Genomic DNA, 12,999 nt, shown 5'->3' on the forward strand with positions numbered 1-12,999 from the left:
ATGTTAAGTTTAATTGTCAAGTGTGTTTTTTTCCTCCTTGTTAAAGAAGTTTTTGTAGGGAAGATGCTTTCATCTTCCTTTCATAATTTCCTTTATGAAAAGGAGAAATTGTCGTGAGTGGTAGTAGGGTGATGGCGATAGAAGTGGCCTCTTCTCTGATTTCTGTCACTCTCCCTCTTCACAGTACTTGGTACACATCGTATAACATGTGGGTTTGTAGCAAATTAATACTGTAATTTAAAAATCTGTGTTATCTGTGCCTTGTGCCAGAGGGATTTAGGGCAGCTAAATCTAAAGCAGGGTTTCTCAGGCCTGGTTCTATTAACATTTTGAGCTGGATAAGTCTTTGTTGTGGTGCATAGGGACTATCTTGTGCGTTGTAGGATGTTTAACACCATTGCTGAGCTTTACTCAGATGCCAGTAATGAAAAACGTATCCAGACATTTTGTCAGATGTACCCTTGAGGACAAAATCTCCACTGGTTGAAAACCACTGATCTAAATCAGTCTCTAATCTGAGGACATGTTAGAGGAAGACTTTTTGTCTGAAATATAAAGCCAGCTTTTTTTGACTCAGCAGAGAGGGCTTGTCTGAAGTAGAGATAATTGACATCTACAGATCGACCTCTACATTTATTTCTATTTTTAATTTGAGCCATATGCAAAATCTTTCTCTGTTATTCCCACAAAGAATGTTACTGAGTTCTCTGGACTCTTATTTTCCTGTTTCATTCTGCACTGGTGTTAACAAACAGTGGAATGGCCAAGATGTAGCAAACTAGAGCAAGAAGATCCCTAAGTTAGAATAATTGAGGATTGAGGGTAATTGCTTATGAAGGCAAAAAGATTGCCATTATTTACTCAGGACACTGAAGTGTCTACCTTCTGTTGGGCTAAAGTGGTCATTGATGTACCTAACAAATAGTTGCGGCAAAACTGGTGAATATTTGCTCATTTATTGATAACACTGAGATTGTCACAGATACATGAAAAATGTAGTGATTTCACTACTGGGTATTTACCCAAAGTAAATAAATTTGTTTGACTTAGCAGTAAAATGGTGAGGCATTAGATAGGTCATTAGGAAATGCCCAGATGGCATTTCAGCTAATGTTAAGTTTTCAGTGAAACAGCTGAAAAATAATTAAGATGGCATCTTGTGATTTATGTGTCTCCTTTTCTATTTGTATAGTTGATCAGATGTTTTGGGAAGTTATGCAGTTGAGAAAAGAGATGTCATTGGCAAAGCTGGGATATTTCAAAGAGGAACTCTGATGCTGTGCCTGGGACCATGCATGAACCTCCCTGAATACCTGGAAAATGGCTGAATATTTTTATGGTTACTTGATATTTATTTCCAAGGAGTGGGCCCAAGACTGTTTTCCTCTTTTGCAGATTACACTAAGAAGTACTGTGATTTCTTTTAAATTGACCTATGCTGTGTTTGCTTTCTCTTAGTTGAACACACTATAAAGAATTACAGGTGTACCAGTGATTGTAATTTATAGTTGCAAAAAAAAAAGCTAAATAAAGAAATAAGTCAACATTAGATTGAATATGTTTTTGCTTTCTCCTCTAGTTCTGTTGTGGCATGTAGATAACGTAAGCTGAATGTATTGAATTATAGTTTTCAAAGTGTACAGCAGCCTGTGAGAGGCAAGGAAGAAGGCTGAGTGGACATCAGCTCTGTCCCCCCCACAAGAATGGCTCTATTTTTGTCCGTTTTGTAGATTGGGCTTTAAAGAAGGATTTTATTTAAATAAGGCAAAAAGAAATCAGGAAGCACTTAATCTCTCCATCTAGAGAATGCTGTTAGTATTTCTGAAGAAGAACCTTTCAGCTTTCAGATATTTTCTAACTACATGCGCATATTTCTGAAACAAAAAGTACACTTTGTTCTTTAAGTATTTTTTCTACATGTCTTTCATCACTACATGGTTTTGACTATAGTATGTTAATATTGTTTGAAAATTAGCTGTAAGTTTTTTTTCATATCATAATGCTGTGATGAATATCCTCATGCATACTTCTTTATACATTATTGGGTTATTTTCTTCATGTAAGTGCCTAGAAGTAAAATTGTTGGGTCAAGGTATATGTGTATTTTAAAATATTTGATCTGCTTTGCCAGATTGACCTCTACAGAAGTCGAACAAATGTATTTTTACAGTAGCATTGTGTAAGAGACCTAATTTTCTGAGGATGGCATTGTTTTCAGTCCTATCTTCAAAGGTTCAGTCAACCCTACCTGTAGAAGATTCAGTCATCAGGATGGGTGGGAGTCTACAGACAAAAGGATATGTTTGAGAAAAGTATCGTGTGGGAGAAACCATCACCATCATGCCCAGCTCAGGAATCTGAAATCGAACATGTAAAGAACTTTGAAGCTAGAATTTTATGTCCTGATAAGTAGTTTTTCAAATGTTAGGGCGTAATAAACGTTCTCAGACTTTCAAAACTTGAGAAGATTTTCCACACAAAGATGTAAATTAAAAACACTTTTGGAGAAAGTACCTAAGTATGAAGAGAAACAAATCCAAGAGATACTACAAGAGATTTGGGGGGAAAAAAGAGATACTATGGAATTTGTTAATGACTTTGAAAGAATAACTAAAAGGTAAAGCTAAAGAAAATAACAAAGTATATCTATAACAGTCTAGAATTAAAATTCTTTACAATATCAACACAGTAGCAGTGAGAGGAGACCTGAGATTATGAGGATAATTACAGTTCCAGTCTTGTCAGATGGGAGATATACCAATTAAATTGAAGGACCAAAGGAAAAAAAGACCAAGTAGAGAAATGAATAGTGTGATATGGAAATAATATATTTATACACAAAGCATAAGGACATGGAAAGGTTGAAATAAAAGCATGGAAAAAAAGGAAAATGTGGTTACGCTTTATCTGACAAAATAGATATTAAAACAAAAGCATAATTTGGATAGAGATGGGTGCTATCTAATGCAAAAAATCAAATTCACCAAGAAGACTTAGAAAAATAGTAATAATTGAAGAAATTTAAAAATATTAGGACTAATACCGAAAATGAAATATAAAAACAACTCCCAACTCAACAGTAGGAAACTAATTATCTCCTTAAAAATGGGCAAAGATCCTGATAGACATTTTTCCAAAGAAGACGTACAGATGGTCAACAGACACATGAAAAAGGATGCTCAATATCATCATCAGGGAAATACAAATCAAAACCACAATGAAATAGCACTTTATACTAGCCAGAATGGCTTATAGGATCAAAAAGACAAGAAATAATAAGTGTTGACGAGGATATAGAGAAAGGGAACCCTCATGTACTCTTGGTGGGGATGTAAATTGGTGCAGGCACTCTGAAAAACAATATAGAGTAATTTCACTATTGGGTATTTACCCAAAATAAAACACTACTTCAAAAAGATATATGCACCCCTATGCCTCTGTGTTTATTGCAGCATTATTTACAATAGCCAAATTATGGAAGCAGCTCAAGTGTCCACCAATAAATGGATGGATAAAAGGGATTTGGTTCTCACACACCGCAATATTACTCAGCCATCAAAAAGAATGAAATCTTACATTTGCAACAACATGAATGGAGCTAGCAGATATTATGCTAAGTGAAATAAGTGTGAGAAAGACAAATACCATATGATTTCACTTAAATGTGGAATCTTAAACATGAACAGAAACAGACTCAAACACAGAATAGACTTGGTTGCTAGAGAGGAGAGGAGTGGGCATCAGATAAAATTGGCGAGGGGGATTAAGAGGAACAAACTTCCAGTTACAAAGTCACAGGGATGAAAAGTACAGTACAGAGAATATAGTATTATAACTTTGGTGACAGTAACTGTACTTAATGTGAACATTGCCCGATATATGAAATTGTGGAATTAGTGTGTTGTACACCTGAAACTACGTCACCTATGCTTCAATTAAAAAAAAAAAACAACAAAAAAGTGCTTCAAGGGAAATTCTGTAGCTTTAAATGTTTATTTTTAAAATGAGCTAAGTGTTCAATTAAAGATACAGAAGGGCAAAATAAAGGTAAAGGAAGGAGATAACAGAAATAGAAAATGATGATGCCATAGGTTGACAAAGTTGTATGTAGACTGAAAAAAAACCAAAATAGATGAAAGTTTCTTTCAAGTTTATGGATAAAAAAATAACCCATATCAGGAATGAAAAAGCATATGTCACTCTAGATACTGCAGATATTAAACATGATTATGATGAACAACATCCCAATATGTTTGAAAATTTAGGCAAAATGACAAAATTCCTAGAAAATGTTATGTTTTGATTAAAAAATCAGAAGCCTGAGCAGTACTATTACTATTCAAGGAGAAGAGTAATTAAAAATTTTGTCACAAATAAAACTCTAGGCATAAATTAACGAATTTAAAAGAATGAGTTATTCTAATCTTAAATATATTCCTCTGGAGAATAGGATCACTATGTTTCATACATCAAAAACCAATAAAACCTCGATAGTAAAACCAGATTGGGACAGTCAGTACAAGAAAGGAAGGTTATAGGTCCATTTTGTCATGAGTAGATATGCAGAAGCAAATAATGTAACATACTGACCAACTGGCATTTATCCCAGGAATGCAAAAATGATAGAGGGGCATCTGGGGGCCCAGTCAGTAGAGCATGTGATTCTTGATCTCAGGGCAGGGTCAGGGGGTGTAGAGACGACTTAAAAAAGTTTTTTTGAATGGTATATTAGGAAATTTATAAATCTAATTCACAACATTTACAAAATAACAGGGAAAACCATCTGATCAAGATACAGGAAGATAGTAATCTTTTCAGGTTGATAAAGGATATCTTTAAAAAAATCTTAGTGAACACCATCCTAAGGTGGGAATGTTAGAATCATTTTCTTTAAAATCAGCAATGGAACAGAGATGATTACTCGTATTAATTGTACTGTAAATGTTACTGCAGCAAGATGAGGGAGGAAAATAAAGATACAGTGATTGGGAAGGAAAAAATAAAACTCATTCTGATATGATTGCATAGAAAAAGTCTTCCATCAAATTATTAGATGTAATTGGATAGTTTCTAAGGTGGTTAAACATAGAATCAATATATGTGAATTGTACCTAAATACAGCCATAATTAGAAAATGAGATTTTTAAAAAGACACCAAGCAATTACAAAAAGAATTTTGAAGTACTTAGGAATAAATCAACCAAAGATATGCCAGATGTGTGGGGAGAAAGTTATAAAACTTTACTAAAAGATATTGAAGGGGACCAGAGTGATCCTGTGTTCATGAGTAGAAAGAATATTTTTTTAAAAAATGAATGTATAGATTTAGTGCATCTCCAAACTAAATCCCAAAATTTCTGTTGGAATTGACAAACTTGTCAAAATTTGTGTGGCAGAGTTAAGGATGAAGAATGACCAGGGCACTTTTGAAGAACAAGAAAGAACGGAGACTTCATCATACCAGAATGGCTTTTTATGGGGCAGCCCGGGTGGCTCAGCGGTTTAGCACCGCATTCAGTCCAGGGCCTGATCCTGGAGACCCGGGATCGAGTCCCATGTCAGGCTCCCTGCATGGAGCCTGCTTCTCCCTCTGCCTGTGTCTCTGCCTCTCTCTCTCCTTTCTGTGTGTCTCTCATGAATAAATAAAAATCTTTAAAAAAAAAATAGAGTTAAAAAAAAAAGAATGGCTTTTTATGAAGCTCGATTATTTAAGAAAGTGTGACGGTGCAAAAATCGAGAAAATGGCCAATGAGTAGAATAGAGAGCCCCAAAGTTAGACCCACATGTATGGTAAATTTTGTATTCACAGAGAAAACATGTAGGTCAGTGGCTGATAATTAAATGGAGCTGACAAAGACAAATATGAAATTGGATCTTTTCCTTACACCATACACAAAAAACAACTCTCAATGTCCTGAAACTTTAGAACTTCTGATGTAGAAAATATAGTTGAAGTTATAGGTGAAATGTATTTTGAAAATATATGTGGGTAGCCCCTGCTTCGAGGGACTTCTTAAACTGAAAACAAAAGAAACCATAAAAGATGACCATGAAAGGAAGTGGTGCTGTTGTAAGTTGTTAATTTAGAACTTCTGTCCACCAAAAGGCATGTGAAAGCCAGGCTACAAGCTATGAGAAGTTATTTGCAAAATTCATAACCAGTAATAGATTAGTATCAAGAATACATACAGAAATTCTACTAAAAGCAAAACCAAACCCCACAGAACATTGGGAAATGGCCTGAATAGGTCCTCCAGACTCTTCAAAGTGTGTGTAAGCTAATAAACTATTAAATGGTCTTTCTTTATTAACAGGGAAAGCAAATCCACACCGCAATGGTAGGTTTAAATTCAACTGGCAAATATTAAGCCCAACAAAGTCAGATGTTGCAGAGAATTTCAATAGGATTATTCATAAGTTGCTGGTGAAGTGTCAATTGGCATATCTGAAAAGCCATTCATTTGAAAAATTGAACATTCCCCAGGGCCCACCAGCTCAGCTTGTAGGCATATACTCAAGAGAGAAATACTTGCACAAAGTGCCCCAGAATACATCTATAAGAATATTTTGGAAAAAATCCAAAGGCCCAGCTAACAGAAGGGTAAAGCACTGTGTGCTCTCATAACGGGCTATCCCGTGGCAGGCGAAAGGAATGAACATCAGCTCCATGCAGCACAATTTCGTACAACACAGATTGAGTGAAAAAGCAAAATGCTCAGAAGATGGTATGACGACAATACTTTCCTCATAAAGCTCAGAAACCAAAACTGAGCGTATATATATATATATATATATATATATATATATATATACACACACATATATATATACACACACAAAACTATTTTTAAAAAATCCAAATAGTGATAAACCCAAAGTTTGGGATGGGGTTACCTCTGGTATGGAGGAGGAAAAGGGAGAGAACAGGGAGGAACAAATGTTAGACTAAGTCGTCGTCGATATTCTAGTCCCTGGATGGGATGAAGGGTTCCCTTGTCATGAAGAGTACATATATGAATGAGGACGGTTGTGCACAGACCATTGGTGGTGTGTTATGAACCGAGGGTTATGAATAATCCGATGCTCCTGCATTCAGAAAGGTAAAACAAGACCCATGTTGGTGAATTGGATTTGGGAGAGAGGAAAGGAGAGAAGTCGAGTCTGAATCCTAGGGTTTTGGCTTGAGTTGTTACTGCCATTTATGGACATGGGGAAATCTGGGATAGGTTCAAATTATGCACGCGTGGAGTAGAGATAAGAACTCAGTGTTGGACACGTCCCGTAAGCTTCAAAATGGAGCTACTATGTAGATACAGATATTACAAGTTCACATTCAGCAGTAAGGTCAGGCTAGGTGATAGAGTGAGGAGTAGGTTAGCCATGGGATCAGATAGGAGCTCTGGGGATACTTCGTTGAAGAAGTACAACACCGGGCCCTGTGTCACCATGATGGAGGGAGAACTGCAAAGAAGACTGACTACAGAGGAGCTACCAGAAGTGGGGAGGCAAAGGAGACGGGAGTATTTAGTGTGCTGACTCATCTCGGCTCAGGAGAGTGTTTCTAGACAGAATTAAATTGCCTAGATGACCAATTCTAAAAAAAGAAGAAAAGACTTTTCAGTTAAGTTTCCATAAATAGGTTCAGAGCTGAGGAGCCCAATGCGGAACTCAATCCCAGGACCCCAGGATCACAACCTGAGCCAAAGGCAGATGCTCAACCCCTGAGCCACCCAGGTGTCCCTCCACTTGGATTTCTAATGGGCGTCTCAAACCCAACATTGACACGTGGCCCAGGTGCTTAAGCAACAGTCTAGGGCTTATTCTTGGTTTCTGTCTCCACCACCTGGATGCAAGTCGCATCACCTCTGCGAGACACCTTGAATCCACCCACTTCCCTGCATGGCCACTCTGGCCACTCAGTCCAAGCCAGCATTTTTTAAAAAAACTAAAGTTAATTACAGTACACAAATGAGCAAAGCTGCTGAAATATAGAGAAGAAGAGAAACCCTAAGAGCAGCTCTCCCGAAGTACAAACCCACATCTAGTCTAACTTCAAGAGTCGGGCCTGTGGTATTAGGACTAGGATTCTGGAGCTATAGATCTCAGGGACGGATGTGAGAGAGACAAAGTTCCCATCACCACCTTCCCAGCTTGAGTCACATCACCAGATTTAACCACTGCAGCTCAGCTTTTACCTATTTATCTTTGGAACTCTCTGAAAAACGTCTGTGCCCAAACATGTAAACCACAGCTATGTTAGATTATGTCTCAAGAAATGAATCTCCACCAAATCTGTGCAAAATGGCAGATACCCGATAAAATTAAGGGATATTAGAGACGTAAAGACCATAATCAAGGAAATATGGACGGCATTTGTTATTCTCAGAGAGGGAGAAACCTTAAATCCCAGTTGCCACCAGCTGGACTGTGCCTTCAGCTGGGCTCATTAATTAATACAGATATATTTTCCGGCCCTTCCAACAACTTTCTGCTAAATTCTCTTTACTCTCCTCAAACCGTGTTGGTTGTTACAGGTCAGCCTTTCACCTGGGGGTTGCAGACTGAAGCCCTGCAGGCTGAATCATGTTTTCACATATGTACTGTTTGTCCTTGACAGTGTTTTGGTTTATTTTTACCTTTGATTTGTTTCCAAACAAATTAGTGGCATCATTAAAAATGAGATTTAAAATTAAAATCTGTGCCTTTGGCCCAGGGCGCGATCCTGGAGACCCGGGATCGAATCCCACATCAGGCTCCCGGTGCATGGAGCCTGCTTCTCCCTCTGCTTGTGTCTCTGCCTCTCTCTCTCTCTCTCTGTGACTATCATAAATAAATAAAAATTAAAAAAAAAAATAAAATTAAAATCTGCAATTTCTAGCTTCGCTTTTAAAATTGGTCATTTGGGCAACACTGAACCCACATTCCTGGAGCAGGTTGAGTGATTCCACCTTTTGGGGGGGCTCCACCCTTTAGCAAGGCCTGGAGCCTCTCTTTGCTCTATCCCCCCCTCCCCTGTCTTCCTGACACCAAGACTAAAGGGTCACTTGTCAGTTATTGATATGCTCACATGGTTGGTTTTTGCTTATTTTGACCCATTATACTCACTTATCTCCCTGGCCCTGTAAGTATTCGAGCATGGGATCCTCTTCTAACCTTTCCTTCTCAGCCCATTACCTGGAATCTAATTTCTTTCCCTGTTATGTTTCCGCTTACTCATTACTCTGCTGCTGAGAATGTGAGGTGTCTGGGTGAACTGTTGGATAGAATCCTGAACCGTCGCTTGGCAGTGAACACAGTGCGATGACTTATTCCAACGGCCTCCAGAAAACTTGGCTGGGAACTTCTCTTGGAGTCTAGATTTAGCCCTGGGCTGCACATTTTCAGCATCTTAATTCATATTGCACCTAAAGGCATGTACTTAAAAACATCATTTGACCTCTTCCTTGCTCTGCACGTCCGATCAGTAGCCAGTTCTTGGTTCTATACCATCTTCAGGCTCTATTACTGGTCTGACTTTAGTTACTGCCCTAACCAACACATCCCAACAGCTGTCTTTCAAATTAGATTTAATTAGATCGTGCATGGCCACGACCTAAATAGAAATCAGTCAACAGAGAGCAAAAATATGCATAAAGTCAGATGTAGCCCAGCATTCAAAATCTACCAGAATCCTGCTTCGGCCTATCGCCACCTTTCCACTCCACGAAGCTCACGCTGCCACAGCAGCTCCTGCATATGCTTCCCCATTGAGTCTCTTCAAATTTCAGCTCTTGGTGACACCTCTAGATTAAATAAATCTTTACTTCCTCCGTTTTCTTGAGATGTTTTCCTCAGGCCTTATCAGAGTCTGCCTTGAGTTATAGTTACGTGTGTTTTTCTCTTGCACTAGATTTAAAGCTGTGGAGGGCAGGACCATTATTTACTCATCTTTTTTACCTCCTGCACCCAGCACAGAGTTTAATACAAGTTGAATTCAAAAGAAGAAGAAAAAGAAAAAAAAAGGAAAACTAATTTCTTTAAGCAACTCGATGACTTGTCATTAAAAGTCTGGGGCCTAAGGGGACCTTCAAAATCAGATTTTAAGCCTCTCTCTCGCTCACTCTATTTCCCATATAGAATTGCCTTGCTTGTTTTCAAGGAATAGTTTATATGTGTAAAGTTTTAAAATACTTAATAGGAAGCATACGGTATCCCTAGTAATTCTAACAGTAATGAAACAATCAGACAAATTCAGAATGTGGGACATTCTTTAAGACAATGGATTGTTTAAAAAGTGTCAGTGTCTTAAAAAGCCACACAACTAACCAAAATGACAAGAGTGTTCTAGATCTCTAAAAGACACAACCAAAAAGCAATGCGTGAGTGTTCGTTAGATCCTTGATCAGAAAACAAAAAGTCATAAAAGATATTTTGAGGACAGTGGGATTAATACTAATGAGATATTAGTATTTAATTTATATTACATTTCTTGGGTATAATAATACTCTGATTATGTGGGAGAATGTCCTTTGTTAGGAGACATATACCGAACTATTTCTGGGTGAAATGTCAAAATTTTTTTGACAACTTTTTTTCAAATGATTCAGCCAAAAATGTATATAGCAGAGAGAAAAAGCAAAGGTGGGAAAATATTAGTATTTAGTAAATCTAGATGAAGAGTAAGTGGGTATTTATTTCATGGCCTATAGGTCAAAAACATTGTCAAGATAAAAAGTTGGGGGAAAAAAAGAAAAGGAAGGGGCTGAAAGAGCCGATTTAGCGTAGGAATTGCATCCTTAGGCTATTATTAAGTAAATTAGTAGTTGAGCAGTAAAAGCAAAACTGATATTTAGGAATGAAACCAGCTAATAGCAAACCATATACTCCATTGTAAGCGTTACTGAATCAAATGCAGTTTTGCTGATCGTTAGAGGGGCTTTGCATAGTTTATACTCTTCGAAGAAAATAAAATCTGGAGATAGACTCAGTGTGTATCAAAGGGATGTAGGTTTTCACTATGATTAAATTTGAAAATACTTAACAAATCCTAACTTTTTATTATCGCAAGTCTGTTTAAATGATCTGCTATTCAAGCTACCTATAAAAGCAATTATATTGATTTGCCCCCATTCTCTAAGAAACACACACAAACTCTGTATATTTGCCCAGTTATGGCTAAATTGATCCATCTGATAGAGAGGGAGATACACATATACTGGTGTAAAAGGACACATAAGAGATAAGACTCTGTATTTATTGCCCATTTATGTAATTACATGTGTCACTAAGGACAAAGGTCCCTAAAACAAAGACAAAAGGCAGAGTAGAAACAGTTCCCTACAGTAAGATAGATGGGTCTGTTACCACTTCCCTCTCCATGAATTTTTCTTCTGCATAGTCACCGATTCCGGTTTTATGATCATTTCAAAAACCTAACAATCTTTCTGGATACAGTTTGTTGGCAGAAGATATGCTTCGCTCCAATAAAAAGAAAATGAAGATTTTTCAAGAGCATTCTTAAGCTTCCAGTTGAGAGGACAGCATTTACTTCCAGTGGAGAGAAGCCTTGTTCTGTGAGGAGGTAACCCTAGGACCCCAGCAGCATGGATGTGTTAGGGGAAAATGAGGCTCTACAGCAGTTCTTCGAAGGTAAGAGGCCAGTTTCTTTCTTTCTTTCCCTTTCTTTCTTTCTTTCTTTCTTTCTTTCTTTCTTTCTTTCTTTCTTTCTTTCTTCTTTCTTTCTTCTTTCTTTCTCTTTCTCTTTTCTTCTTTTCTTCTTTCTTTTTTTTTAAAGATTTTATTCATTTAATCATGAAATTCAGAGAGAGAGGCAGAGACATAGAGGGAGAAGCAGGCTCCATGCAGGGAGCCTGATGTAGGACTCGATCCTGGGTCTCCAGGATCACACCCTGGGCTGAAGGCAGGACGCTCAACCACTGAGCCACCCAGGGGTCCCAAGGGCCAGTTTCCAACACGCACTTCCTGCTTCTGAGAAATGCTCTGCTCACGATCACTGTTTCACTTTTCTGGAATTCACTTAAATTTGGCCTTGGAAGGAATGCTATCATGCTAAGTGTCCTAAAATTGGAAGTGGAGATGTGTTTGCAGTGACCATCAATGGTAATGATTTTAAAGAAAAAGAGATTTCCATCTTCTAGCTTGGTTGTTAAAAGAATCAGGGGTTAGCATATCTATGTTCCTAGTATTTGTGTCTGTCCTGTGCTAGATTGTGTTTCTTCCAATCCCCTATGTTTCAAAAATTGCAGATTTGTCTTGTCTCTAAAGTTGTTGAATATAGCACAAGAAAGAGTTTATTAAGACAATTTTTCTCTGAGCATTAAATATAAAACAGCAAAGGAACACCTCCTCTCTCTTCTCATTTTTGTTGTTTGACAACACTTTTTTTTTCAACTAAATATCTTCTCTCGTGACTTTTTAAAATTTAAGTTCAAAAATAAATAAATAAATAAAATTTAAGTTCAGTTAGCCAACATGTAGTACATACTTAGCTTCAGTTGGAACGTTCAATAATTTGTCAGTTGCGTATGTATAACACCCAGTTCTTTATTATTTTTTTTTCTTTAAAGACTTTAGTCATTTGAGAGAGAGAGAGCATGAGCATAAGTGGCATGATGAGTGGGGAGCAGAGGGAGAAGCAGACTCCTGGCTGAGCAAGGAGCCTGATGTGGGGCTTGGGGATGCAGGGGTTGGCGCTCGATCCCACGACCCTGGGATCATGACCTGAGCAGAAGGCAGATGCTTAACTGACTGAACCACCCAAGAGCCCTTTACAACACTTTAAAAATGTGCAACTGAGGAATGATCTGTGGTTGCAGAGACGGGCATACTACAGGAATAAGTACCTTTTCCCCAAGGGAGAGGCTACGATAGGACATGCACATTTTCTTCCTTCTAAAACTACGACCTGGCGGTCTGGCAGTAAAACTCTTTCTTTCTTTCTTTCTTTCTTTCTTTCTTTCTTTCTTTCTTTCTTTCTTTCTTTCTTCTTCTTTCTTTCTT

The 12,999-nt window shown here is 37.7% G+C and overlaps 1 protein-coding gene across 7 annotated transcripts in view; it reads left to right on the forward strand.

Annotated features, from left to right (window-relative positions):
- The window catches only part of LOC112677866 (RAB3A interacting protein), a 40,741-nt gene extending 39,192 nt beyond the window's left edge, over positions 1–1,549 (forward strand). For 5 of the 7 annotated variants that reach the window (XM_025476617.3, XM_035721733.2, XM_025476619.3 and 2 more), the window contains one exon: positions 1,193–1,549. In XM_025476617.3, coding sequence (XP_025332402.1) covers positions 1,193–1,275 — 83 coding nt within the window. In that variant the 3' untranslated portion in view covers positions 1,276–1,549. The remainder of the gene's footprint in view (positions 1–1,192) is intronic. The other 2 variants (XM_049115159.1, XM_025476620.3) reach the window with 1 other exon arrangement.
- The last annotated feature ends 11,450 nt before the right edge of the window (positions 1,550–12,999 follow it).

This window comes from Canis lupus, chromosome 10, assembly GCF_003254725.2.
Source record: "Canis lupus dingo isolate Sandy chromosome 10, ASM325472v2, whole genome shotgun sequence".
NCBI classification, from domain to species: domain Eukaryota; kingdom Metazoa; phylum Chordata; class Mammalia; order Carnivora; family Canidae; genus Canis; species Canis lupus.